This window comes from Eptesicus fuscus, chromosome 9 (assembly GCF_027574615.1).
Source record: "Eptesicus fuscus isolate TK198812 chromosome 9, DD_ASM_mEF_20220401, whole genome shotgun sequence".
Taxonomy (NCBI): domain Eukaryota; kingdom Metazoa; phylum Chordata; class Mammalia; order Chiroptera; family Vespertilionidae; genus Eptesicus; species Eptesicus fuscus.
This window is the reverse complement of record NC_072481.1, coordinates 43,665,739-43,689,187: the sequence shown is the minus strand read 5'-3', so window position 1 is coordinate 43,689,187 and position 23,449 is coordinate 43,665,739. Positions and strand designations below refer to the sequence as shown.

General features: G+C 37.0%; 1 protein-coding gene across 2 annotated transcripts in view; it reads left to right on the top strand.

Moving 5' to 3' along the window:
• Positions 1-23,449, top strand: part of DOCK7 (dedicator of cytokinesis 7) — a 188,670-nt gene that overhangs the window by 96,622 nt on the left and 68,599 nt on the right. For both annotated transcript variants that reach the window (XM_028142342.2, XM_028142340.2), the window contains exons 19-26: positions 2,182-2,268; positions 4,629-4,860; positions 13,051-13,215; positions 14,843-15,012; positions 20,114-20,203; positions 21,148-21,243; positions 22,905-23,045; positions 23,137-23,250. In XM_028142342.2, the coding sequence (XP_027998143.1) occupies positions 2,182-2,268; positions 4,629-4,860; positions 13,051-13,215; positions 14,843-15,012; positions 20,114-20,203; positions 21,148-21,243; positions 22,905-23,045; positions 23,137-23,250 (1,095 nt within the window). The remainder of the gene's footprint in view (positions 1-2,181; positions 2,269-4,628; positions 4,861-13,050; positions 13,216-14,842; positions 15,013-20,113; positions 20,204-21,147; positions 21,244-22,904; positions 23,046-23,136; positions 23,251-23,449) is intronic.

Sequence of the window (23,449 nt, the reverse complement as noted above, 5' to 3'; positions counted from 1 at the left end):
AGAACCGCTATTTTTAAAGAAGTATGTGTTCACATTTTATTTGTGTGTCCCCCCCCCCTTTTTTTTTTTTTTTGTAACTGAAAACAGTATTTTGGGTTGATAGAGCTAGTACTGATTTTTGCTTTGAGCCATTTAAATTCACTGCTTTTTCTTTTTTTCCAGAAATATTTCTAAATCTGTATTATTTGCCTCAATAGAGACATTGCATTTATACCTATTTATGTTGAATTATTTAACAGGAAATTAATTTTATTTTATTTTCTGCACATAAAAATATGAAACCATGGAAAAGAAACCCATTTATTTATTTATTTATTTATTTATTTATTTATTTATTTCTGAGTGTATAATTTTGTCATTAGTTTCACAGGTATTCATCATTGCTTGTAGTTCTGTGTGTTTTTTAATGATGGCTGCTTTAAAATTCTATCAAATCTGTTCAACATTGATATCATCTCAGTATTGGTATCAGTTGTCTTTTTCTCATTTAAGTTGAGATTGGCCTGGTTCTTGTTATGATGGATGATTTTTATTATATCATGAGCATTTTAGATTATGACTCTAGATCTTATTTATGTCTTGTGTTTTAACAGTGGGGGAAGGAGCTGTTGCTAGGTAAAGTTCCACATTCCTCACATAGCGATGTGTTGGGGTGAGGGCCTGTATTTCAGGCTCCCCACTAGGCTGTGCTAACACCTCCCTGGCTATGAGTGGGGAGGGGCACCTTGTTACTGCTTTCCTCTTGGCCTCCACTGACACCATGGTTGGTGGGGGGTACCACTGGGCTGTCTTTTCTGATACCACCCACTGTGTTTGGGGAGAGATGGGGATGTGCACCTTCTCTAGCCAGCTGAGGGTAGAGACCCAGGCTCCCCACTCAGCCTGTGGAGGTCGCATGGGACTGCAATTTGTTTTTGCCAAAGTAGGGCAAGTATTGGCTTTGACTAAAGAGAGCAGACCTTGCCCTAACCGGTTTGGCTCAGTGGATAGAGCATCGCCCTTCGGACTGAAGGGTCCCAGGTTCGATTCCGGTCAGGGGCATGTACCTTGGTTGTGGGCACATACACAGTAGGGAGTGTGCAGGAGGCAGCTGGATGATGTTTCTCTCTCATTGATGTTTTAACTCTATCCCTCTCCCTTCCTCTCTAAAAAGTCAATAAAAGATATTTTAAAAAAGAGAGAGAGAGCAGACCTTTCTTGAAGCTTTTTTTGTTTGCTCCTTTTGACGTTTCTGGCTCGACAGCTTCTCTAGCACCTAGTCCAGGATATATCAGGCAATACTACCTTATAATTCCTCCCCTCTTGAGGTTCTAGTCTGTCTGCATTCCTATATCCATGCTTCGATTTTTTTGGCAGGACTTAGCAGGAGAAATAGAGAGAACAGATGTATTCTCTTTTAAAAATAAGATTTTATTACATAATTTTAATTAATTTCTAGCAAAGAAAAAGTTTTCTCATCCATAAAATAGAATTCCTTGGTTTATGAATATTTTAAAGCCCACTTAAAACATAAGAGTGTTTAAAATAAAAAAAAATAGAATATTATAAACCATTAAAATGATACTGTGGACATGAAAAGAGATTCACAATGTAAGATGTGAAAAACAGGTTGTAAAATATCTTTGATATCACCTATGTAAGGGTGTGTATAAAACTTATTTTCCTAGACGAAGACTTGGGATTATATAAAGGGATATGTCTCTGGGAAGATACAATTTTGAATGTATATTTTCTGCTTTTGGCTTTTTGAGCCTCTTCATTTAGAAAACATTGATTTTGTAATAAGAATTAAGCATAAGCCGAGGCCGGTTTGGCTCAGTGGATAGAGCGTCGGCCTCCTGCACACCCCCCCACTGGGGATGTGCCCGCAACCAAGGTACAAGGGTATGTACCTTGGTTGCGGGCACATCCCCAGTGGGGGGGTGTGCAGGAGGCATCTGATCGATGTTTCTCTCTCATTGATGTTTCTAACTATCTTTCCCTCTCCCTTACTCTCTATAAAAAATCAATAAAATATATTTTTTTAAAAAAGAATTAAGCATAAATTTTACATTCATTTACAGTGCATAAAAATATATTTCACAGATTTTTTTCTCATCAAGATATTATAATTTTAAAATTTGTTTTCAGAATTCATAACCAACTTAAGCATCTGTGATTATTGTATTTTATGTTTTATAGGTTCCTCTACCTGGCATGAAATGGGTAGATAACCACAAAGGTGTTTTTAATGTTGAAGTTGTTGCTGTTTCATCTATTCATACACAAGTGAGTGTTAATAATTTTTATGATCAAATTTCACTTAAATGAATTGAACATATTGTCTAGTACTTAAATCAGTTTGTTGCCTTCTGTTAGACTTAGGAATGTAAGTCAGTTAAAAATGTATAGATTTATAAATTTCTTTTCATCAACAAAAAGTTAATGTCAACCAAAGCAAATATTTTACTTTTCAAAATATTATTGACTTCATTTTGAACAATTAAGTAATTTTTGTCCCTAAGTTTCTGGTACATGGCAATACTTTAAAGTTCAAAAAGCATCATCCAACATATTTTATTTCTCATAGACTTAGATATTTCAAATGGAAAAAGTTCTTAGGGATCACTTATTCCACATTCTTCACTGTACTTCTCGAATATGCCAAGTTCTCCTTAAAGCCTTTACATTTACTATTTCTCTAGCTGGAATGCTTTTCCTCCTGACATTCATTTGACCTCTCTTCATTAAGGCTTCTGTTTACATCAGAGAGGACTTTTCTGGTGACTTAAACAGCAGGCCTATTATTCTGTGTCATCTTACCTTGCACTTACTACTGCCTTTTGCTCTCATGCACTCTGGCACTTTCTGTGTGTCCATGTGTGTTTGCATGTACATATGTATACATACATAATATGCATTTTTTTATTTGTTCTTTTTCCCATTAGACTGTAAACTTCATGAGGTCAGGGATGTCGTTACCTGTCAAGAAAAGAGACTTTCCTTCAAGGACCTTAAAATAGGGGGAAATGTAAAAATAATTACAATACAATAAAATTAGTACTATGTTACACATATGAACTAAATCAAGTACAGAAGAGTTGTCTGTTTTGCTGGGAACTGAGGTGTTTCACTGATAAGTAGGCATTTGCCATACAGAGAGAAGGTGGGCAGCTCAGAAGATAAAAACGATGTTCAACTGGCAAAGAGACAGTAATCTGTTTAAGGACGGTCAAGCAATGTAAAATGCATGGGAAATTGTGATAGATAAAGATGGAAGACCAGGCTGGTAACAGATTATGAAAGAACTTGAATGCTTTAGAGTTTAGAGTCCAGTTAGATGGTGATTTCTGACCTAAATATAGGAAACATGAGAGAAGTAAATTTGGGAGCACATTAAGGGGAAGCAGTTGTGAAGCTATAGTGAGTTTATTTTTTAGCTTGTTGAGTTTGACATGCCTATGCAATTTAGATGACAATGTCCTATAGGCAGTTGTAGTTTGTTTGCTGTTCAGGATTGGAGATAATAGAGTAAATAGATAGTGGGTGTAGATGGAGCTGAGAGCAATCCTAGCAAATAAAAGAGTAATATGCAATTTAACCATCACTCCGCTACACCCACAAGCCATGCCCACCAGCCAATCAGGAGCGAGTATGCAAATTAACCCAACCAAGATGGCTGCAGCCACAGAGCAAGCAGGAGGCTTGGGTTTCTCTGGCAATGGAGGAAGCCAAGCTTTCTGTACACCCTGGCCTGCCTAGGCCTCCACTCAAGGCTACAAAGTTTTAATTATAGAAGATAAATGAATCCCAACAAAAATGGTGGCAGCCACGGAGCTGGAGAGCAGGAGACTTGAGTTGCCCCTGGCGATGGAGGAATCGGGATCGGGCATAAACGGGCAGTCGGACATCCCTCTAGGGGTCCCATATTGGAGAGGGTGCGGGCTGGGCTGAGGGACACACACCCCCGTGCACAAATTTCATGCACCGGGCCTCTAGTAAATTAGTAATGGGCACAGATTATTTACTAACAAATCTATCCCTATAATTGAGCTCTAAAACAATAAGGCAGACTCACTAGGGAAAATATTCTGAATTAGTATCAATATATTTATTGAGTAATTAGTAGTATTTCAAGTGGCTACTTTACAATAATAAGTGAAAATATAGGGTGGGGCAAAAAATAGGTTTACAGTTGTAAATACACAAAACACAGAGTTTATTCTTATACTATTATTTATTATTGTATTTTTAAAATGTATTTTTTCTTTCAGAAAGGGAGGAAGAGGGAGAGAGGTAGAAACATCAATAATGAGAGAATCATTGTTCAGCTGCCTCCTGCACGCCCCCTACTGGGGATGAAGTCCAGAACCCGGGCATGTTCCCTGATGGGGAATCCACCTGTGACCTCCTGGTTCATAGGTCGACATTTAGCTGGCCGGGCTATTGCTATTTTTTATATTAACAACTATAGACCTACTTATGCCCCACCCTGTAGATTTAGTGTTTAATTGGAAACAATGTTTATATATACTGCTATGTACTTTTTTGTATTATTAGTTAATAAGAGATGTTTTATTAGTGTGTTATAGTTTGGAGAATTTATAGAGCTATACTTGCTTAGTGCTTTTGTTCATTCTTTGTTTTAGGATCCTTATCTTGACAAGTTTTTTGCTCTGGTCAATGCTCTGGATGAACACATGTTCCCTGTCCGAATTGGAGACATGCGAATCATGGAAAATAACTTAGAAAATGAATTGAAGAGCAGTATTTCAGCATTGAATTCATCTCAGCTGGAACCAGTGGTCCGATTTCTTCATCTTCTGCTTGACAAACTGATACTTTTAGTTGTTAGACCTCCAGTCATTGCTGGCCAAATAGGTAATTTACTTTTGTTTGGGGAATCATAGAATTTATAATTTGGTATTTCTAACTTTTGCAAAGTAGAACCATGATTTCTGTTTGTTATTTATAAGGGATGCATTTAATTGGGGGGTGAGGGTTATTGTTTACTTGTTTCAAATGTCAAAAAATGATAACTTCCTTTTGTTTTTTATAAAATGTGCCATATAGACTTCTACTCAAATTATGGAAACAAATTAATTTACTCACCAAGTATTTTATTTATTTTTTAATCCTTACTCGAGGAAATGTTTTTTATTGATTTTAGAGAGAGGAAAGGAAGGGGGGGGGGTGAGAGAAAGAGAGAGAGAGAGAGGGAAAGAGAAAGAGAAACAGAAACATCGATGTGAGAGAGAAACATTGATCAGTTGCCTCCCATACATGCCCTGACTGGGAATCGAACCCACCACCTTCAGTGTACGGGTGACACTCCAACCAACTGAACCACACTGACCAGGGCTCACCCAATATCTTTTAAGTACTTACTATATACCCAGGCACTGTCCAACATGTTGTTTCTGATTTTAAGGATCTCACAGACTAGTTAGGAAAACAGGCAAACAAAAACCATGTTGCATTTATATGACATATACCAGTCTACATTTTCACTCACCTGGTCTATTTAATTCAGCTGTTCTTTCCTTCATTATCTCAAAATCTCTATATTCTTTATTTTTTCTATGTTGCTCTAGAAGGAGAGGTATTTTTATTTCCCACCCTTTTCCCAAGATTTATTCCTCTACTTTTGCTAACATCTTCCTCCTAAATCCTGCAAAGTAGTTGAGCTTGTAAGAAATTTCAGCTAACTTGTTATAGAAATATTGTGTTAAGTTGGAGAGGAGAATTCAATGCTTGGGATTTTTTAGGGGAGACTTGTAACTAGAGGTAATTCTTAGGTCGAGCATTTAAAGATGAGTAGGAATCTGACTAGTAAATAATTAGTTCAGGGAGATGAAACAGCAGTTGCATAGTACACAGATGAACCTGGAAATATTGGGGAATTATAATTACCTAGAGGCCTGATGTGCGGATTTGTGCACTGGTGGGGTCACTTGGCCTGGCCTGTGGGGATCGGGCTGAAACTGGCAGTCCAACACCCCCCAAGGGGGCCCGGATTGGAAGAGGGTGCAGGCCAGGCCTAGGAACCCCACCGATGATGAATCCGTGCACCGTTCCTCTGGTATGCGTATAAGATCTTTGGATAATCTCTTCCTGCCCTCCCCCCTTTCTGAGATTCATCAGTCTGTTCTCTCTGAGATTCATCAGTCTGTTCCATGTTTCCATGCCTGTGCTTTGAGCATCTGCCCCCTGGTGGTCAGTGCACATCATGGCTAAAGGTCGAAAGGTTGCTTAGGCTTTTCTATATACTAGAGGACTGGTGCACAATTGAGGCCAGGGAGGTAGCACAGGAGGGCTCTAGGGCGTGTCTGGCCCATCTCGCCCAGTCCCGATCTTCCAGACCCCAGCAGCAAGCTAACCTACTGGACGGAGTGTCTGCCCCCTGGTGGTCAGTGCATGTCATAGCAACTGGTCGAATGGTCAAGACACTTAGCATATTAGGCTTTTATTATATAGGATAGATTACTGATAAATTAGAAGGTTGGTGATTAGAGATGATAGGTGGTGGGGAAGATAAAGTAGGGTCTTCCATGACGTTTCAGGGAACTGAAACTGTGATTCTGTAAGGAATCAATAGCCTTTGAAGGGTCTGGTCTTAATTAGGGAAGTAACGTGATCCAGTTTGGCTTTTATAAAGATAACTGTGTTGTATGGAAATGGGTTAAAAGTGAGAAAATCTGGAGTCAGGGAGACAAGTTGGGAAGTATTTTATATAGAAATCTATGGGGTCCTATAAAAGAGAGGTGATGATAAGATGGAGAAGAGAGGGTGGGTTAAGAGATGTTGTGGACTACTGTTACAGAAGTCATTGGAGAAGGTTTTAAGAAAAAGATGTTAACATTGTAGAGTCTATAAGTAAAATAATCCTATCTAATAAGAGGGAATATGCTAATTGACCATCACACCCTCACAAACATGGCGGTTCCCACAGCCAATATAAAGAGAATATGCTAATTGACTGCCATGCCCTCAAAGATGGCGGCGCCCACAGCCACAAGATGGCGGCCCAGCCGCTCTGCACACCTGCCTCCGGAGTCCCCCAGTTCCCTCAGACCCCCAGCCGCCCAGGGCCAGCCTGAGGTGCAGGCAAGCCTTGGATGGCGGCTGCCCAGCCGCCCAGGGCCACCCAAGGCTCAGGTAACCAGGGCCAGCTGAGGCTTGTGCTGCCAGAAGTGGCAGTAGCAGAGGTGTGATGGGGGCCATCACCTTCCCCTGATCGATGGGTCGCCTCCCACCCCTGAGGGCTCCTGGACTGTGAGAGGGGGCAGGCCAGGCTGAGGGACCTGCCCCCCCAGTGCATGAATTTTAATGCACTGGGCCTCAAGTAATAATAATAATGATAGTAACAAACATTTGCATAGTACTTACTATATACCAGGAATAGTGCTATGTGCTTTCTTTATAATACCTTATGAAATCTTCACAACTCTGTATGAAGGTATTATTAGTGCCACCATTTCATGAATGAGTAAAGTGATGAACATAATTTAACAATTTGCCTAAGGATTCAAACTTAAGCAAATGACTTCAGAGTCCCACTCTTATCTACTATACCAGCAATTTTCAACCTATTTTATCTCATGACACACATAAACTAATTACAAAAATTCTGCAGGACACCAAAAAATATATTTTTAGCCAATCCGACAAAAAAAAAAGTATGATTTTGATTCAGTCACACCAGAAGGCTATTGTTGTTTTGGTTGTAGTCATTTTTTTATTTGACAGTAAGGCAGTGGTCATCAAACTGCAGCTCGAGAGCCACATGCTCCGACTAATGAGTTTGCCGACCACTGGGATAGGGGCTTAATCACAAGGAACAACAACAGCCTGTAATTATTTGAATCGAGAGTCTAGGTCAGTGGTTGGCAAACTCATTAGTCAACAGAGAAGCAAACCGTGGCTCGTGAGCCACGAGCTGCAGTTTGCCGACCATTGGTCTAAGGGAAAAGAGGCCAGTGCCCCTGACTAAGTCAGGTACTGCATGTTTTTAAAAATTCTTGCAGTACACCAGTGTGCCACAGCACGTTGGTTGAAACTTGCTGTTAAGAATCATCACTGGTGAAATTAACAAGAATAGTTTTAGTCAAATAGTGAAATTAGAAACCAGCTTACAGAGAATGAAGTAGTAAACAGTAGATGATGAAAGGAATACAAAAAGTGTATTCTAGTCTTTAAAGATATTTAGTTAGAAGAGGAAACAAGGTTGATTAGGGTATAAGAATGGAGAGATTTTAACATGTTTATATGCTTTGAGAAGTACTTGCAGGAAAATGGAGGGGGGTGGAATTTACGATATAGGAGTGCAAGAGGGTTAAGCAAGCCTATAGGACAAAAATGAAAGTGGATAGATTATTCTTATGTAGAAGAGGAATACTGCTTTCTTTGAAAAGAAGTAAAAATGCTTTGATTCTGATAAATTTGTAGGAAAAACCTGAGGACTTCCAGGCTTTATACATTTCTGCTAAGAGATAAAAGATAAAAAGCAAGTTTGCTGAGAAGGGAGGTAGGTGGACCTGAGTTTTGAAGAGGATTCTGATGATTTGGAATAGGAATAGCTACTATGAGGAAAGAGAATTAACCAGAACACAAGTAGGATTGCTTAGGTTTCTCTCTAGTTTCTTTCTTTTCCAGTTCAGTATATATAGATACATCTTCCTAAAATGACCACTTTATCTAATTATTCCACTTTTTTTTTTTTTTAATATTTTGTTGATTTTTTACAGAGAGGAAGGGAGAGGGACAGAGAGTTAGAAACATCGATGGGAGAGAAACATCGATCAGCTGCCTCCTGCACACCCCCCTCTGGGGACGCGCCCGCAACCAAGGCACATGCCCCTGACCGGAATCGAACCTGGAACCCTTCAGTCCGCAGGCCGACGCTCTATCCACTGAGCCAAACCAGTCAGGGCTGATTATTCCACTTTTAAGAAACGTAATGGTCCTCATTATCTGTTCATAATTTTCTGTCTTTTTGAAAGTTTATCTTTATTGTTGAAAGTATTACAGATGCCCCCATCCCTCCTCTCAATTCCTGCCCCCTCCCTAAGCCTTCCCCATACTATTGTCTGTCCATGGGCTATGAATTTATGCATATAAGTTCATTGGTTAATCTATTCCGGGAGAGGGACCCCCTTTCCCTCTGAAATATGTCTGTCTGTTGCATGCTTCAATGCCTTTGGATCTGTTTTGTTCATCAGTTTATTTTGTTCATTAGATTCCACATATAAGTGAGATCATATACTACTTGTCTTTCTCTGACTAGTTTATTTCACTTAGCATAATATGCTCCAGGTCCCTCCATGCCAGGGGTCCTCAAACTTTTTAAATAGGGGGCCAGTTCACTGTCCCTCAGACCGTTGGAGTGCCGGACTATAGTTTAAAAAAAAAACTATGAACAAATTCCTATGCACACTGCTAAGTCGGCTGCTAAGCAGGACAGGCAGCGGCGGCAAAAACACCCGGCAGACCTGATAAATGTCCTCAGCGGGCCGCATGTGGCCCGCGGGCCGTATTTTGAGGACCCCTGCACCATGCTGTCACAAAGGGTAAGAGATCCTTGTTTTGTTTTGTTTTTAACTGCTGCATGGTATTCCATGGTGTAAATGTACCACAGTTTTTTAATCCATTCAACTACTGATGGGCACTTGGGCTAGTTCCAGATCTTACCTATCTATCTATCTATCTATCTATCTATCTATCTATCTATATCTATCTATATAAAAAGCCGGGAACCAGAATGTTGTAATGACCAGAATGACCAATCGCTATGACTCCCACTGTGGCCAACGAATAGGCCCTATTGTGGGTGGGGTTGGGCAGGGGGAGGGGCTGCAGGAGGTTGGCCGGCCGGCCCCACCCCCAATTGGCCCCCCCACCCCAATCAAGGGCGGGGTGGACGGCCAACCCCCCCCTGCGGCCCCTCCCCCTGACATTCCCTCCCCCTATAACCCCTCTTACCCCAATAGGTGGTGGGGCTGGCCAGCCAACCTCCTGCAGCCCTTCCCCCTCACTCAAGATCAGCCCACCCACCCCATCAGCTTGCAGCCTCTCCCCCTGGCTGGCCCCGCCCTGATGGGCCCCCCACTCCAATCAGGGGCAGGGCCAGCTGGCCAACCACCTTCGGTCCCTTCCCCCTGGTCGGCCCGCCCACACCAATCAGGGGCAGGGCCAGCTGGCCAACCACCTTCGGTCCCTTCCCCCTGGTCGGCCCGCCCACACCAATCAGGGGCAGGGCCAGCTGGCCAACCACCTTCGGTCCCTTCCCCCTGGTCGGCACGCCCACACCAATTGGGGGCAGGGCTGGCCAGCCAACCACCCACGGCCCCTCCCCCCGGCTGCTAGCCCCCAAACAGCTCCCCCCATTTGGGGGTGGGGCCAGTTGGCCCACCGCCCACAGTCCCTCCCCCTGGCTGGCCTCACCCCAATCAGCCCCCACCACTCCGATTGGCCCCTGGCCCCTCCCCCAGCCAGCCCCGCTCCCATTCGCACCCCCCCCCACTCTGATCAGGGGCAAGGCTGGTGGCTACTGCTTGCAGCCCCTCCCCCCCAGCTGGCCCAGCCCTGATTGGGCCCTGATTGGGGCGGGCCAGCCGGCCAACTTCCCGCCGTCTCCTCCTCCCTACAGGCCCGGCCTCAATCTGCTCCAATTGGGGCCAGGCCAACCGGACCCCAACCATGCATGGATTTGTGCACTGGTCCTCTAGTTGCAAATAACACTGCTATGAACATAAGGGTGCATATATTCTTTCTGATTGGTGTTTCAGGCTTCTTAGGATGTATTCCTAGAAGTGGGATCATTGGGTCAAATGGAAGTTCCATTTTTAATTTTTTGAGGAGACTTCATCCTGTTTTCCATAGTGGTTGTACCAGTTTGCATTTCCACCAGCAGTCTACTAGGGTATCTTTTTTTTTCTTTTTGTTAATCCTTGCCCGAGGATATTTTCCCATTGGTTTTTAGGGAGAGTGGAAGGTAGAGGGAAAGACAGAAAGAAACATGGATGTGAGAGAAACACATCAACTGTTTGCCTCCTGCACGAGCCCCGGCCTGGGACCAAGCTAGGGAGGAGCCTGCAACCAAGATATGTGCCCTTAACTGGAATCAGACCCAGGACCCTTTGGTCCACAGGCCGACACTATCCACTGAGCCAAATCAGTAGAGTGTACCAGGGTACCTTTTTCTCCACATCCTCACCATCACTTGTTGCTTGTTGATTTATTGATGGCCACCATTCTGGCAGGTGTGAGGTGCTACCTCATTGTCCTTTTAATTTGCATCTCTCTGATAGTTAGTGACATGGAGCATTTTTTCATATGTCTTTTGGCCATTTGTATGTCTTCTTTGGAGAAGTGTCAATTCAGGTCCTCTGCCCATTTTTTATTTATTTATTTTTTTTATTTTTATTTTTTTAAAAATATATTTTATTGATTTTTCACAGAGAGGAAGGGAGAGGGATAGAGAGCTAGAAACATCGATGAGAGAGAGACATCGACCAGCTGCCTCCTGCACACCCCCCAACTGGGGGATGTGCCCACAACCAATGCACATGCCCCCGACCGGAATCGAACCTGGGACCTTTCAGTCCGCAGACTGACGCTCTATCCACTGAGCCAAACCGGTTTCGGCCTCTGCCCATTTTTTAATTGGGTTGTTTGTCGTCCTTTTGTAGAGTTATATGAGTACGTCATATATGTTGGAAATTAACCCCTTATCAGATGTATCATTGACAAATATGTTCTCTCATACAGTGGGTTCCCTTGTCATTTTGGTGCTGGTTTTTTTGCTGTGCAGAAGAATCTGAGACTCTTGCTTAAGATGGCTGTTTGGTTTACCCATTTATTCAATGTGCTACCAGTATTTCTTAGTTTTTGCAAAATTTTTCTTTTTTTGTGTGTAAATATATTTTATTGATTTTTTTACAGAGAGGAAGGGAGAGGGAGAGAGAGTTAGAGACATCGATGAGAGAGAAACATCAATCAGCTGCCTCCTGCACACACACCCCCTACTGGGGATGTGCCCGCAACCAAGGTACATGCCCTTGACCAGAATTGAACCTGGGACCCTTGAGTCCGCAGGCCAACGCTCTATCTACTGAGCCAAACTGGTCAGGGCGCAAAATTCTTCTTATATACTGAGTTGAATGACATATAAAATGCTGTACAGTCTTACCTCAACCTGGTTTTCTAGTCTTTTTTCCTCCTAATCTAATATATAAAAGGCCAGTGGCTGGAATGCCGGAATGACCAAACGACCGGTCACCAGGAGGTACATTGATGGGTCCCACAGCGTGGCGGGACTCTGGGTCTCACGCTATTTTGCACGCTGGGCCTCTAGTCCTTTTATAAATTCACTCATTTCTATCAAGTTGCTTGTTCACTATTCTCTTTTCTGATTATGTTAAGTTGATATTTTTAATAATCTACTTTCATTGTTAATATTTTTATTTTTTTAAAACAAAAGTCACATGCTCATTGTGTGCTATATATAGGTTAGTGTGGTGAAGGCTTGGGATGGGCAGGTGCAAAGTGGAGGGGTTCATTGGGGAAAAAAACCAATTGGACATCTGTAGTACTTTCAACAATAAAGATAAATTTTTAAAAAATGAAATAATAAGATAAATGAATAAAATGAGAATTTACTTCTACAAGATAGATGTTTTTCCTATATGCTTTGTATTGTTTACAAAATTTTAGGTACCTGTGGGATGATGTTTTTGACTAAACAAACCCATACAATTTTCATGTTAAATTAGTAAAATTATTTTTTTCCATTTTATTTAGAAAAGTAATTTGGTTTATCTAATACAAGATAATCTTTAACATCAACATCAAATTGTTTAATTACTGTGTTGTATACCTGAAACTAATATATTATTGTATGTCAACTGTAATTGAAAAATTTAAAAAATCAACATCAAATATCTTTATACAATTACAATTACTATGTATAATCACTATACTTAATGCATATAGAGATGACAAAACCTTGACCTTTTTGGAAGTTATAGTCTAAAAAAGTTAATGCAAAAATATTTTCCTCCTTCTTAAAAGTTAATCTAGGTCAAGCATCTTTTGAAGCGATGTCATCAATTATAAATCGGCTTCACAAAAATTTGGAAGGAAATCATGACCAGCACGGCAGGAACAGTCTTCTTGCATCATATATCTATTATGTTTTTCGCTTACCAAATACTTCCCCTAATTCACCATCACCAGGTATTTTATTCTTTTTACTATGAACAGCAAACATTTATTGAATGCCTACTAAGTGGCATGGACTATACTAAGTGCTGGAATAAAATAAATGTTACATCGTAAAGCACCATTATTTACACAGCTTCCTTTAGTTAGATCTTGGTTGAATTAATTCTTGGAAATGAGTCCTGAAAATAACTTCTTGTCTCTGGAAGCATTTTATTTCCTGTTAAGATAAAGAGAATGTTGTATTTATCATTGGAGTCCTATTGGACTTTAAAGAAGAAATAACCCTGATAACCGTGTGAAACCTATAATAATATAAAAGATTATTTTCTAGAAAAGTTCTGATTTCTCCATTATTAATAAAGTAATATAGCTTTTCAGAATACTAGAGCCCAAAGTAGCTATTTGTTTTTTATGATAGTGGTGGTGGAGGTGGTGGATGTATCTTAGTTTGAATAACTCATTAGATGTTCAGTTAGTTAATGAATATATCATGTATATCTTTCAACTTGCTCATATATTTTTCTGTGTGAATCATCATTTATATCTAGTGATAATGGTAAGTGTCCTTTCCAGCAATTGATAAGGTTAACATTAATAATGGTGAAAGTTAATTATGGCATTCATTATGAAAACTAAGCATAATAGTACATGAATTTTAGCTCCTTGTTTTTCTTAATTGCAAAAGTAGTAGTAACTGATTCATATCACATATGGTTCATAATTTCCTCTCTTGGTTTTTAAAATTATAGTATTTGAGGATCTGAGTATGGAAGTGATTGTGGACTATATATAATACTCCTCCATTTACTCTTTCATTCAGTATCTGTTAGAATACCATAGATTATGCAAAACATTTTTATATGCTGATGTGAAAGACCTATAATTAGTTGATATGTATTTGTTATTTGTAAATATGACATTCAGAAATATTTCTTTAAATAAGAAAAATGGAGATAAATTATGGATACAATCGCTGGGTATATTTATGTTCATAGAACATGGTTGAATAATGGTCAGACTTGATTTTAGATGAAAAGGGTTCTTTTATATAAGGTGGGATCTTAGAAGAGCTTTCTTTAGATTTTTTATATGGATATCACAAAGGTGCCATTTTGTTATAGTTCAGATTGTCACTGATGAAGATAGAGAAGTAAAGCATAATCTCTTTTAAGAGATGTTGACAGTAAATTGGCTGTCTCTCTATTGATTGTATCAAGGGGCAAAGCAAGGAGGGATAGAGGAAAAAGAAGAGACACAAGCTGAAGCATTTTGGGTGTTAGATATACTTATACTGTGTGTTAATTATGACAATGTTTATGTATGTGATGTTTTCTATTGTTTTATTGTACACGTAATCTACAATCATAGAAACATTGAAGAGAATTGTATTTATAATTCAAAAAAATGCAATTCAATTGTATTTTTAATTCATAGTATTGCCAACTGCTGTGAAATAGAATATCTTTGTGTATTTATTATTAAGTCTTTAGTCTTTTTCTTATTTATAGTATTTTTCATTCAGAAACAAAAGCAATTCATGGTCTTGGTGAAATTCTGTAAAGTGACAAAGATTAATTTCATATCCTTTCTTGACTGATTTCCTTTGTATAATTATGTGCTGTTTTATATTCACCTCTAGGTCCTGGGGGTTTAGGAGGATCAGTGCATTATGCCACAATGGCTAGATCTGCTGTGAGACCTGCGAGCCTTAATTTAAATCGTTCTCGGAGCCTTAGTAATAGTAATCCAGATATATCTGGGACTCCCACGTCACCAGATGATGAAGTACGGTCAATCATCGGCAGTAAGGTAAACTGAAGATAAGCGCCTATAAATTTGATTTTTAGTTCATGAACAAATGAGAAATGTCCAAATGTTTTAATTTTTTTGAATTTTTAAATGTATTTGAGTTAGTAATAAGCAAGAAATTGTACATTTCCATTTTGCCAGTAAACACTAAGTGTTTTGTGTTTCTATTAAATATGCTTGCTATTGCAAACTGGTTTGTGCCTTCTGCTAAAAAAAATCTGACAAATTCTAAAATTTGTCCAGGATGACCAGTCATATATTTCTCACTTTTGTCTGTCTTTCGTCATGTGAAAAATGATTTTTATATAGATTCAAAATAGATCTATGTGACTGCTGGGTAGAAGGACTATATCATCAGTGATACAAAATGTAAGTCCTTCTCCAAAAAAACATCTAGATTGGTAATTGAGCTATATTTCTTATGAAAAACTCTATGTAAGATGCACCAGGATTAGAATTATATGATTTATTTAATGATGGTTAATGATTACCCCAGATAATAAGGGAGATGCCAGCTAATTTAAGATCTAGCTATATTTTATTTAAAGCATTAATCTTTATTACCCAAAGAAATATACTTAAGGAACAAATAGTTAATTCCCTTTTTATATTTAAAGTACAGAAATATTTCAGAGTTTAAACAAGCTGGACAAAAGAACAGTAAGGCCAAGAAATCACGTCATGTTGTGTTTTGACCAAACCATTGCAAATGTAAATACATTTCCTGTTGGGAAAGAGGAAGATGTTATTGTTATGGAATCATAGCAACTTTTCTTTGGCATTTCAGCTTGGTAATAATGATAAGAGGAAGAATTACTAAACATGTTCTAGGGTCTGTGTTTAACACTTAGTCTGAACTACAATAGAATATATATGTTTTTAAGATTTGGGTTTGTTAGGTGAAATACTTGAACATTGATTAAAAAAATCAGAATTACTTATATCTATTCATATAGTCACAGAAATTTTACATTTTCAGAAGCATTATGCATCGTTCATTGTAAAATAACTTTTTTAAAAAATATATTTTTATTGATATCAGAGAGGAAGGGAATGGGAGAGATAGAAACATCAGTGATGAGAGAGAACCATTGATTGGCTGCCTCCTGCACGCCCCTTACTGGGTATCGAGCCTACAACCTGGGCATGTGCTCTTGACCAGAATCAAACCCGGGACCCTTGAGTCCACAGGCCAACAATCTATCCATTGAGCCAAACTGGCTAGGGCATAAAATAACTTTTAAATAATTTTTAAGTAATTTCTCACAGATCAAAAATACATTTTATAGCCTTACCCCACATACATTTCCATGTTTAGGAAAAATATTCAAGTACTTTATCCTTGTCTTTATTTTTTATTATATCTCATTGTAATAGAGATAGTACTTAGCATTATTTACATATTTATAAAATACAATTCTTTTGTAGAATGAATCTGATATGTGAATTATAAGAAATTCTCCTATTAAACTATAGACACCATTTTCTTTAAGGCTATATACTTTTAAAATATCTGTTTCTGTAAGATTTGCATTATGCCTCATTTAGCATGATTCTAGAGTTTTCTTTTATATGATGTATTTGATAACTTACAACATCTAAGATTTAGAACAAGATTTACATATATTGCAATGATTAGTTGCCTTTTTTCAAGTAGTTTATAAAATGGGACATATGACATAAACTTACTTTTGATGATATAAAATGATAAACATCAACTTTTGAGCAAGCCATCATAAGATGAGAATTTTTTTATGACAACACAGACTTGTATGTATTTTTATTTAAATGCTTTTTATGTTTTCTCTTTGTTGTAAAATTTTTGCTAGCTATCTTTATTTTGGAGTATCCTTTAGTCATAATCCCTTATAATAGTATATAATTTTATTTTATTGAAAAATTGTAAGGAAGCTTGAAGTTTATTTATAGCTGCTTTTCATTTAGTCTGATTTTATTGTCTTAGACATTTAAGTAACTCTTCTTTAACGATTTTGTCTTTCACTTTGCCTCAGCCATGGTCATAACCTGGATCTTCTCATTACCAATAACTTTAATCCTCTTAATCTCAATTTCATGCATTTTGTTCTTTAACCATTAATTGCTAGTTTTCTCTTTAGTACCCCAATTCTAACAATTTCTTTATTTCTCTACACCTCCAATTACTTGATTCAGTGACCTTTATACACTGTGTCTTACCCCCCTAATATTATTTCTTTCAATTTAGCCAGCTAAAATATAATCATTTTAATTATGCCCATTATAATCAAACCTCAATTCCCTTATCCTTTTTTTACTTCATTTTACTTGCTTAACCAAACCTCAAACCATAGTTCAACCCAGTTGACTGCCTTTGCCATGTCACCACCTGTGCCACTGAATAAGACTTGAGAAATACCATGATGGCTGGTCTCATTTGAAATTAAAGACCATAAACCTCAGAAAGCCCTAATGTTACCAAGCAGTTATATATATTTCTTTATTTCATTTACCTTCCCATTCTCCCAGAAAAAGGTTTCATGCCATTTTTTGTTACTTCAAGCCTCATAAAACCTCCTCACCAACCTTCCTTCTGACTCTGTCTTCTACTTCATTGAGAAAATTGAAGCCATCAGAAGAAAACTTTGGTAAACTTTTATCATTGCATCTACCTGCCGATTACCATCTATTACTACCGAATACTTAATACTGTGCTGTAGATGACTATCCATTTCCCTAGGTGATACAGAATTGCTTAACATTGTGACTACTCTTTCTTTTCTTTTACCTGTTCTTCTTTTGATGTTTTCTGGTTTAGGTCCATACTCATGTCCTGATATTTGTAGTCAGTTTCTCTTGGGTTGTCTTCATAAATCTTACTCCAACAATCCTCTAAAAAATTTGTTATAACTTGCTCCACTTCTGTTAGCAGATTCCCAGGCCCAGGTTGCTCGATCAGGATTTTTGGGAGTAGGGCCCAGAATCTGAATTTTATAAACCTTCCCAATTAATATTAATGATCAGTCAGGTTTAAGAAATTGAACTAAAGCCCCAGTTTCCTTCACCTGGCATCATAATGACCTCTTTTAGAGACAGATAGACATAATTCACTTCTGGTCATACACATTAGTAGCATATTAAATTAACTTTAAATTATTGATTGTAATGATGAAGATATAATTACTATAAATAGCTCCAGAATGTTTTTTCTTAATATATATACTAGCCCATTAGACTTAATTACAATAAGTACAATAAAACTGAGCACAACCCCAAATTTACCATTATTTTTAGGAAGGAACAAATATTAGGTATTTTTAAAAAAAATTTTTTACTTAATTTCTCCTATCAGTCCCTGAAAGAAAATAAGAGGCAGGATCAAGTAGAATTATCGAGTATTACTGCACAAAAGTTTTCAGTGATGACATATGGAATGAAATTAAATTCTTCTAGAAAAGAATGGAGTGTTTTTTCTTCCATTTTTTCCTTTGAGACCCTAGTTATGTTCAGAGTAAATTAACTGTTGCTAACTCATACCGTCTTTAAAGAAAATGGGAGGGGGTGTGCCGTGGGAACTTTAGTTGTTGGTACTTCAAGGTGATCCCTTTACGTAAAGAGAAATCACCTTTAAATGGTATTCTTCATGTTCTTGGTGATTTTTAAAAATGTATGTAGTAAGATAACTTTGGTGAACTAATAATACTCTATAGGTGCCTAAAATTTTTGGTTGCGTTAACAGTACTAATTTAAAAAATGTTTGCATTGGAAATTCTGGATTTCTTTAAGAATAATTTACAGCATGCCACATGTAATATTTCTTTCCTTTCCAACTGCTTTCTATTATATGCTTAGGGTTTAGATCGCTCCAATTCCTGGGTTAACACTGGTGGTCCAAAAGCTGCCCCATGGGGATCCAACCCCAGTCCAAGTGCAGAATCAACACAGGTGGTGTTTATATTAGAGGTTTCTTTATTGGCTGCTGATGTTTCCCTTTAGAATATTACTTTTTAGTATATACTATGATTTCAGTGGCTTGCTTTTTTAATTATTAAAAAGTGTGTATTTTTGTTTACTTAGCACATTTTTCAACTACTATGCATGAATACCACCAGTTGCACCAGTATTGTTCTGCTTTCCTATTTCCTTTTCCTTCTCCTCCCACCTTATACACTCTATCATTATATCAGTTCCTGTTGCTTATGCGATTGATGACTTTGATAACGGTTTCTACTTTAGGGGTAGCATATCTTCAGTAGGAATTTTAAAATATTTTGTGTGGAAAAACCCGACAGTTTTCCATTTGCTTTTGGTTTAAAGCGTAGCTATTGTATCGTTTAGCATTTACTATCATGTTATTTTTTTCATAATCACTAAAAATACTGGTAATAAAGCAGAAATTAAATGTGAACAGTATACAGTATGCTCCCCATCCTATAAGATTAAATACCAGAAGCAAAAAACTTTCTCAGTTTGTGCTGTGTTGCAAAGTATGAAATATATTATAACTTAGTTGAATTAGGTTTTGCTGACTTAAGTCTAATTGCTTGATAGCTAATACTGCATGATACCTTCAAATATACTTCTCATCTGTTTATTGACTTTGGAGGAAAATGTTTTTGTTCTTGTAGGAACAATTTAATTACATTTTAATATTAGAATTGATTTATATTTCATGTAGTATATGGCAAACCTGAATACTATTTTTGATAATAGTGGAAAGTGAAAGAAATCATTCTAAACTTTTAATAATTTTTTATTGAATATAAAAGTTTGGTGGGGTTTTTTTTGTCTGAGACCAGTTGAGAAGTATGTTTTTACATTTTCTTACTAGTTATGTGCATGTGTATAGGTCACACAAATAAAAGTTTCATTCTTTGCAGCACTCTGAATTTACATAATTATTAAAATACTCATCTTTTTAAGACTAAACATTTTAGAAGTCATTTTGATATACCTAAGGCATTAAAAAAACTTAAAATGGTAAAAATAAGATGAGCAATAAAATAGATGGTTGCTGAAACCACAATAAAACACTATTTAAAAAATTCTATGTATTCCTTGAGCTGCAAAGTCATCCACAGCAGACTTTAATGTTATCTCGTCATCATTCATCTTCACTCCATAGGCTATGGATCGAAGTTGTAATCGTATGTCTTCGCACACAGAGACGTCAAGTTTCTTACAAACATTAACGGGACGCTTACCAACTAAAAAGGTAGATTCATATGAAGACAATCCATATAGGGGGAAAATAATTTCATCAATTAAATACGAGATTTACTTACCTAATCAATATGAGATGTTGCAGAATTTCCATTGCATTTTAAAACACATTTGAGCAAGTTCTGCTTGTCTGATGTCTTTTGGGGCATGCCTTTTCAGTGTAGGCTCTTTTACATTATTTTAACGTGTTTCTTTGGGACTGGCTCCTTTTGGACTTCAGTGAATTGAAATTTGATCATCAAATTTTAGTGCCAAAAAATGTATCAATTCTTAATTCTGTTTCTGTAACTGCTTCTGTTTTGTGTTTTAAATCTCCAGGAAAAGGAAGATGAGTTAGAAAAATTATCACTCTTAGTAAGATATGTTGATTTGCTTCCCTTATGCACAGTTTTTGTTAGTCCTTTTTCTTATTATACACTACTTTGCAAATGCTTTGTATGCATATCCATTGCAAGGCAGGACATTTCTGCCATTTTTATAAAAAGACTTTCAATACCTGAAAATTTGAAAATTAATGTCTTATGTCAAAGTTTAAATTTTTAAAGGTATTTCCTAAATTGTACCAGCAAAGTTCACGAATGTATTTGCATATGTTGAAATATGTATGTAAGGCACAAACAAAATTTTATTTGTAACTGAGTTTTTGGTCTAGTTTCTGTTTGCAGGTACAATTTAGGAGGCTATTTCCCACCTGTTTTTTAAAAATTACATTTTGCCACAAGATAACATGTAATTTTTCCAGCTATTCAACATGCCACTGTCTTACATGTATAAATAGCCGTTTCGTTAATGGGTGTCCTCACTGCATCATTGAATGGTTCACATGCCTTATTTTGCTTATTCTCATTATATCTTCATTTGCAGTTGCATTATTATTTGGTTTGTGTTATTAACAGACTTGACTTTGATAATAACTTTGGATTTACTTCTGGATAGCTTTTTCATGAGGAGCTGGCTTTGCAGTGGGTTGTTTGCAGTGGCAGCGTTCGGGAGTCAGCTTTGCAACAGGCCTGGTTCTTTTTTGAGTTAATGGTGAGCAAAATAAACAAATTTTTTAAATATTGTTTTCCTTAGTGAACACTTTTGTGTTAACTCATTATTTTATACTAGAAATCTTTTTCTGTTGTCTTACAGTTTTACATGTTTCTCCAAGACAAAATTACATATATTACATCCCTAAATAAACATTGTGAACACTCAGCACAATTTAGTTGGAATGATAAAATTCATTTTATTTTTTTTAGGGATGGTTAAAGAAGCCAGCTATTTTTTTAAAGCACCTGTGATACATTCTTTCTTATTATGAATATGCTGCTGTGTAATGGCAGTATTTTAGATTACACACAGAACATAGATAAAATGAGCTTTATAGATAGATACTTACTGCTTTTATGGTTAGAAAGCTCTTAGGGAAATGCTAGTTAAAGCCAATTAAAAAAACTTTTTGCTTCATTCAATAAATGATATTAAAAACAAAGGAATCAATTAGGAGCTTAATATTTATGCACACACATCATTGTTTATTGCTTTTGTGTATATATGTGTGATCGGGTGTGTACAGTGTGGTAGCACTGTCTCCATGGGCTAAATATTACCAAAGCACAGGGATTAAGTAACTTAAGTATACACTGCTTATAGATTTCAAACACTGGCATTCTGGCACTAGGGATCTTTCTCTTCAGCCTCTAGAAAGCTGAAATCATTGAAACTTTTTCTTCCGGAAAAACAGTATGTAAAAAATAAATAAGAAACAAAGGAAATCAAAGCAAAAACAGAAAGGTAGAAAAGGAACACAAAAGGAGCTTCTAGAATACATCATAGGGTCAGTCTCAGGATTGAATGTTACAGATACTGAGAATAGAAAGCCATTTCGTCACCAAATAAGTGAAAAGGGACCATCCATAAATGATAGGTAACTCATTTTTTCCCTAGAAAATAAACACCAAATTTGTAATTCATGTACTTTTAATATAAGTTCAAAATTATAATTTGACTTATTTTTTGATAGTTGTAAATGTATGTTTAGATTTCTTATATATAAACTAGTCTAAAGGTTATATAGTTTAAGACTTGGATCTGCTATTTACTAAATGTAGAAATTTAGCTTCAATTTCCCTGAATCTAAAATATTTCTTACCATTATCACATGGGGATAAGAATCTATACCCAGAAACATTTTATCAACTTAAATCACTTAGTTAATTTTTACCTAATATTTCATTTAGGTAAAATATTTACTTATTCATATTTAATATACATCCACCATTTGATACTAGATGTTAGATACCAGAGGCACTACAGTGAAGTCCAGGTTTCTAATCTCTCAAAGCTCACAGGGGATAAGAAATGGCAAAATTATTGAGTCTTAGAAAGATTTAATTTAAAACAATTTTAAAGAGTGCTTTTTCTTTTTTTTTTTTTTCTTTTGCATACATACACTTTTTTTCCTATTCACAGCCAGGGTAATTTTATGAAGATGATCCTGTGATTGGATTGCATTTTTTTTTTAACATTTCTTTGGAATATACAAAATATTATAGTGAACTTTCCAAAATATTTGAGGAGCTAAAAGTCTTTCAGCTATGTAATAAATCACATGGTATATTGAAAAAAATAACCCTACTGTTTAGAGTCTCTGTAACTATTAATTGTATCTGTAAGAAATTAAACTAATGGCTTATTTATTTTTTCAGGTGAAGAGCATGGTGCACCATTTATACTTTAATGATAAACTAAGTGCAGCAAGGAAATCTCGTTTTCCAGAGCGTTTCATGGATGACATTGCTGCTCTTGTCAGTACAATTGCCAGTGATATAGTTTCACGATTTCAGAAGGTAATGATGACTTTTTTTTTTTAAATCTTTTTCAAGCTCACATTAAACTCTCATACTTTTATTTGTTTTTGCTTTTGATTTCGTTTCTCAGGATGCAGAAATGGTTGAAAGACTCAACACAAGTCTTGCATTCTTTCTCAACGATCTGTTGTCTGTTATGGACAGAGGATTTGTCTTTAGCCTTATAAAGAACTTCTATAAACAGGTAATTCATAATTAGTAATAATTAGTAGTCAAATAACCTAAATACAGTGTTTGCTCTTTTTACAGCCAGAGCTAAGAGACCTTCATATATATGCATATACTGATATATTTTTTAATAGCATAGTTTTATTAGTAAGGCAAAAGTAAGTTACATTTGTTAATCAGGACACAAGACTGTGGCAAGCTGATATCAGTAAAAC